This window comes from Priapulus caudatus, unplaced genomic scaffold (assembly GCF_000485595.1).
Source record: "Priapulus caudatus unplaced genomic scaffold, Priapulus_caudatus-5.0.1 Scaffold520, whole genome shotgun sequence".
In the NCBI taxonomy this organism is placed as follows: Eukaryota; Metazoa; Priapulida; class Priapulimorpha; order Priapulimorphida; family Priapulidae; genus Priapulus; species Priapulus caudatus.
In genome coordinates, this window is record NW_014577581.1 from 52,727 (window position 1) to 58,896 (window position 6,170).

General features: G+C 51.3%; 2 protein-coding genes across 5 annotated transcripts in view; one reads left to right on the forward strand and one right to left on the reverse strand.

Annotated features, from left to right (window-relative positions):
- LOC106811261 (protein UBASH3A homolog) overlaps nt 1-2,482 on the reverse strand; it is a 2,722-nt gene extending 240 nt beyond the window's left edge. Inside the window, exons 1-4 of the mRNA XM_014814824.1 lie at nt 2,319-2,482; nt 1,904-2,109; nt 1,318-1,689; nt 1-405 (exon numbers count right to left, since the gene is read on the reverse strand). The exon at nt 1-405 is cut by the window's left edge and continues 240 nt beyond it. Of these exons, the coding sequence (XP_014670310.1) occupies nt 76-405; nt 1,318-1,689; nt 1,904-2,109; nt 2,319-2,385 (975 nt within the window). The 5' untranslated portion in view covers nt 2,386-2,482 and the 3' untranslated portion in view covers nt 1-75. The remainder of the gene's footprint in view (nt 406-1,317; nt 1,690-1,903; nt 2,110-2,318) is intronic.
- Nucleotides 2,483-2,710: 228 nt separating this feature from the next.
- The window catches only part of LOC106811260 (2-phosphoxylose phosphatase 1-like), a 7,639-nt gene continuing 4,179 nt past the window's right edge, over nt 2,711-6,170 (forward strand). The window contains exon 1 of one of the 4 annotated variants that reach the window (XM_014814819.1): nt 2,711-2,893. The gene's annotated coding sequence lies outside the window, so the exon portion shown is untranslated. The remainder of the gene's footprint in view (nt 2,894-6,170) is intronic. The other 3 variants (XM_014814820.1, XM_014814821.1, XM_014814822.1) reach the window with 3 other exon arrangements.

The following is a 6,170-nucleotide window of genomic DNA, read 5'->3' on the forward strand; positions in this document are numbered from 1 at the left end:
TTTAGTATATCTAAAATAAACATTCCGAGCTTTAACACTTATTTCACGCAAAACATTCGGAGTTTACCACTACATTCACTGAAGCACTTCGAGAATGTTGTGGCGAAATGACTTCTCGTGTCTCAACGACCTGGCAGGTGGCGCCACCAGCCTCCATCCGTCGGGCGTCTGCTCGCACGCGGCGGCGCTGCAGTAGGGCGTTCTCGACAGCACCCGCTGGAACTCTTGCTCGTCGCGGCTCAGCCGACCAATCAGGTTGCGCGTAAGTACGTCGAGCGATGCGCCGTGAGCGACGACGAGGATGTCGTCGTCGTCGTGCGTTGCCGCGGCGACGATGGCGCGCATGACGCGGTGGCTGCGGGCGTAGTACTCGTCCAACGTCTCGTCAATGTGAAGCTCTCTGTCCTGTACACATGCACAACGTACGCGTGTGCAACACACAGGGACTCATTATTTCATCCTCACACGGGGTCCCGGGGGAGGGGGGGGGCACTCACCCCACATTATGGTAGGTATGTGCCACTGCGAAGTCAAAAATGAGGGGCTCTGGAACTAACTCAGACCTGAAAATGGGGGTCTCTGGAACTAATGTTTGTTGAATGTGGGATGCTCTGGAACTGGCTATGTTCGAAAATGTAAACTTGTGATGCTCTGGAACGAGATATTCTTAAAAATGTGATGTACTAGAATGGAAGTTTAGGGTGAAAAAGGGGGGTCTCTCCCGCAGCACATACCTACCATGCAATATATATGGAGTGCCCCCTCCCCCCCGGGCACGGGGTGTCAGGAGTAAATAATCATATTTCTAACTCATGATTATGCGTGGCGATTTAAAATCATTTAATATTTATGTAGACTGTAGATAAATCTACAATCACTATACATGCGATTAAAAGTTCCGCAATGCATCTTTGAAATGCGTGCGTTAGCCTGACTTGCTGTGGCTAGCACGGAGAGAGAAGGCTTCGGTCGTGCAGATCGAGTGTAAACGACATTGATGATAGATGGTGAGAAGTAGAGATAGCTAGCATGTTTGAGAGCAGGTTTATTGGGTGAGGTTAGAGGTACAGATAGCTATAGTGAGGAGAGAGGAGGCTCACTGTATCACTCTGCATCAGGGTATTAGCCAGGAATGAGTATTGTGGGAGTGCAGAAAAAATATTTGGGAGTGCAATTTTACAAATGTACACGTCTTTAGATCAATATTTTAGGCCGTGCTACACATTTTTGGCCGTGCATTTTCAAAACTGACCGTGCAAATCACGACTGCACGGCTCGCTGGCTAATACGTTGCTCTGCATTCGTCACTATACCCACCTCCATTATCGACTCGTAGCACGTGTCGATGTTGAAACCAAAGTCCAGCATCTCCGCAGCGGTCAGAAACGTCGGTCGGATCTCCCGGAACCACGTCATCCACTCGAACAGCGCCGGCTCGATCCGCAGCGCCACCTGGCGGTCGACTCCGAGCGCGGCGAGTATTTCGCGCGCCGTCTGCACGCAGCGTAGCGCGGGCGATGAGTAAGCGCGGGTGATCGCGACTCCGGCGTCCGACATCGCAACCCCGGTTGCTGCAGCCTGTGCGACGCCGACCTTGGTGAGGGGACAGTCGCGGTCGAAGGTCGCGGGGGCGCCGGCGCGGCGCGGGATTTCTGTCGGCAGGTTCGCGTCAAGAACCCTGTAGTTTCCCTGCAACAACAAATGGCGGACAGACGAAGTGGGTCGCCTGTAGAGGGCGTTGCGGTGGAGTGGCCTACTATAACAGTTATAGTATCTTGATTGCCTGTATATCTACATGAGTGGCTATATAATATATGTTCGTTCACCTTCATGAATTGGAGTCGTGCCTAACGTGGGGATTTGTCACAAGATATGTCCGATACCATGAGATCGCTCAACCTACCGATGAGTCGAAGCAATTTTCAAGGAACCAGTCGCCACCGAACGTAAAGTCGACCCTCTCTCCATGGCGCACTACATGCAGCCTGCGACCCCCGCCGGCTTCACTGCAGGTGGCTCCCCCTCCTGGTAATGAAGTTGCTAACTCGGACCGAGCTTTTCGGATGCAGTCGGCGAGGGACGCTGACGTGGTGCATGAATCTTCGCTGCCTATGTGAAGAAACTGTACTGGTCAACATATATATATATAGCAACACCACACATGCAGGCAGCGATTTGGGAGAACGTACACAACTCAAAAATCATGCAATAGAATTACTGCAATATGATCGATCCATACTTCATATGTCATTATGTGTGATCATGCATGCTTGCTAGCCTATATTCTAAGAGCCAGCTGTGCAAGTATGAATGCATACGTCTCTCCGGCTGCCTTGCAGTGAGCAGATGGGAATCTTTACGGCAGGGTATAGGTGTCTTGTCCATAATGTTAGCAATACCATTCTATCACGCACTCATACGGCGTTTTAACTTGGCAACCACTGCTCGTCTCTCTGAACTACTGTAGGACCCTCCTGTAGAGTAGATGTTAGAGAACTGTAAAAAAAATGAACATAGATTTTACGACAGCACATTGTACGGTGCATGGGTAAAATAAACAATATAAGCTCCACACTGTTAGTGCAGTACCGCTATAAAAAGTGTGAGCTATAACAAAGAAAATATAACAAGGAAATATATAACAAGGTAAATATAACAAGGTAAATTAAGTAACATAAACGCCCATAGGTGGCGCATTGTAGAAAAAGCGAATGACCAAAAATAGCTCGTGTGGCACTGACACTGTGTCTTTTATTATTCATAATATTATTTTTGCAGATGTGCTGTAGTATAGGTTAGATTTTATCGTTTTGTGCACGTTTACCCACGTTTCAGGTTTCAGACTGAGTTGAGACTTTAAATTCAATCAAGTTATCAACGTATGGCAACGACTGTAAACAAATATTATTTATACTTAGGTTAGGTCTATAAGTATAGGTATAGCTCTAGTACTATAGCCCGCTTACATTGACTGCCGCTGGCGGCAGTCAATGTAAGCGGGCTATAGTACTAGAGCTAGTATAGGTATAGCTTTGTAGTTGTACTTTCACTACTTGAACTTGTTGTAGTTGAAGGATTCGCTGGAATTATGCGATAGTAAGAAAAGGCTAATAAAATATGTCATATTTCTAATCACTGATGTCTAGTGGCGTGTGCTGGCATGTGACATGTAGGCGCTTATTGCGTACTATATGATATAATTAGAACACGGCATTGAACTGCTGCGTGTGTGCTGGCACCCAATAAATGTGTAGATCATATATAGTGTAATAATTAGGTATATATGTAATATCATAAATATTTCATGCTTTTTGCCGCTTTAAAGGCGATGACGTCGCTCTATGTGGCAGATGGATCGAGACGTACTTTGCGCCACAGCCCTCGTACAATGGGACTCGTTCACGGCCACCGGAACCGTTCCCTATTCTGGGCGGCAACCTGCCGTCTGGTTGCGCGCGGTAGCATCATTCTTTTCGCTGCGTCATGCGAGGTCGTGGAGGCAGCAGGAGAGGCGGCGCCACCGGTAGGGTTGTCGCTTGAGGAGCGTTGCACTGCGCGAGTCACGGGCGGCCGCTGGGAACCGCACGTGGCGTCGCATCCGCAGAGTAACTGTAATCCGGTGAGGTGCCGTGACGGGCGACGAGAGGCTCACGTCCGATGTTTACAGCGCCTGCGTCAACGTCACACATTTGTGATCGCGGCACGGCGATCGGAGGCGGCCCTGCTCCCCTGGCGCGACCTCCGAACCACGCATTGTCTGTGACTTGCACGCACGTGAAGGAGGCCCCTCTGCTGAGGAGTTCGCGCGCGCCACGTCCGCGCTGCGCTGGCCAAGGCCGGGCGCCACCACTGCGCGACAGTTTCCTCCCATTTCCGTATCATCCGGCTCGGTCGGGCTTACGCCAGCCGGGAAGCTTGACGACGTACGGCGTCCTGGCAGCACCTCAATGAACGGCGCTTCACTGCGCGAGGCGACTATCGGCGGCGGCCGCTCGCCTGCAGCGACTGGGAACGACGCAGCAAAGCGGCGTCAGGGCCTGAGAGCACGGTCATCGCTCGCACGAACTACAGAGTCTGTCGCGCGCTTCCCTGATACCGCCTGGCTACGCGGGTTTCGACGCGTCACGCTTGAGCATGCGGTCCGGTGGAGAAACAACCGCGTTTTTGGCGCAAGGGGGCCGTGCGTCGCGCGCGATCTGCGCCGCAGCCGATGGTTTAACACGGATGAGGGCCGCGCTTACAATTCGACGAGACTGCAGAGCGACTTGCGCGCAACGGCACGAGCAGGGGGCGCTGCGGCACGAATGGCGGCGGGGCGATGACCGTCAGTTGGACGCGCGAAGCGCTCCGGCAGGCCCTCACTGCGACCAGTGCAAAATGCGCTAGCTCTGCCACGGGAGCGGCGATTGCGCGTGCACGCGCTAGGGGGCGGCTGCAGTCGAGTCCGCGACGTGGTCGGCGCTGCTGCAGTCACTACCACCGTTGGAACGGGCGGCGACCGCCGGCGCGAGCGCTCCTACTCAAGCGCTACTCTCCTACCGCGTTCAAAAGTCTATCCGGCTTCTGCTCGAGATGATCCATCGGCCTACGGGCGCGTGGCCGCCGGGACGCTCCCAAGTGCGCTCACGGCTTAGCTCGGGGCGACGAGTCACGCTGGGGGGCCGCTGCTGACTGGCGCTCAGGATGCTAGGCGGGCGGACATTCGCACCTACGCCTCGGCGCCTGCGTCATCGAGGCTTAGCCGCCGGCGGGGCGCGACTAGTGGCGGCTGCTGTAGCAACGCGGCGACCGTTGAAACGAGGCGCGTGCGGTCTGCCGCGCGGACGGTAACGCGGACGGGGTGTGGCGAGCTGAAACACTTCCTGCGTCTTGTCACGGTCGATGCTGGAAGACTTTGGTGGCTAATGTGCGTAGCGACGAAGCTTGTGTGGCGTAGGCATGCGTTTGATTGTGGGAGGGTTACCGGCAGGGGAGGGGCGGGCGTATTGTACGATGAGGGCTTGTGTCGGCGTAGCCACCTTCGGAGCTGGTAGTGTGCGTACAATAAGGTTTGCATGGTGAGACAACGTTTTCGGGACGCGGCGGTGAGGGCGGCAGCCAAGCGGGGAAATGGGTGTGTTTTCTCTCGAGAGTGGAGAAGGCATTGATTGAGCTGACTGGGAGGAGGTCCTGTCGGCACCAGTTCTGGGTTTTATGGAGTTTGTAATATATATAAAGGTTGGCAGCAAGAACTGTGTTTCTTCTTACTGGTTATTGACGCTCTTTGTGGTGTGTATGCAAGTTAGTACTCTTCGCGAATAAAATATGTTTACTTTAAAAATCAACATGTTAACATGAACATCAGTGACAATCATATTAGGGGCACAATGGATATTTTGGCTGTGGCTATAGTGCCTCGTAGTCACCAAGTTCGGTGTGGGCTCGGTGTTCAGGTCGTGTAATGTTAATGACTCATAGTCATTGAACGACACAGTGCTCATTGCGTTGAACTTCTCATGTTGGCCCATGGAACTGCGAAGCAGCCGTGTATGTATAAGTACTAGCTGCCTGGCACTGCCCACAGACAGCTCTGCCAAATAAATGACCGTGTTTATACTAGCATGTTGTAATATATATATATATATATTATAATCAGGATAGAATGTATATATATATATATATATATATAGAATAGATACTAAGTGTAGATATGTTCATAAACCAGGCATTGCGATAGCAGTGTTTTTAACTTCTCGTAAGCGAAATGGCGTAAAGTTGACGAATTTGCATGTAGGTGCGAAAAAGTACGCTTAAAGCGGGTCTACACCTAACTCTGAGAACAATATGCCTTAGTATTTTTTATAAATGTCTATACTCTTCGTGTATTCCGTTTCAGACTTTGACGCGGACACAAGCGAAGAGGGGGGGGGGGAGATCTATAATCGTTGAGATGGATAAGTGAATCGGTACTGTGCTATATAAAAATTCGGCCTTTGTCATTGTAATAGGCCTTGGAAATAGGTGCAAGCCTCTTGAATAAGTCTTTGAAAAAATAATTGACATTTGGGGAATCATGTAGCTGAGTACTAGCAAGAGTTAACTTGTTGCGAACCAGCGAAACGCTGCATGGGTGGGACAAAAGGATTCTTGCGTTTTTGCCATTTCACATGTGAAACCTTTTACAGGGTCTC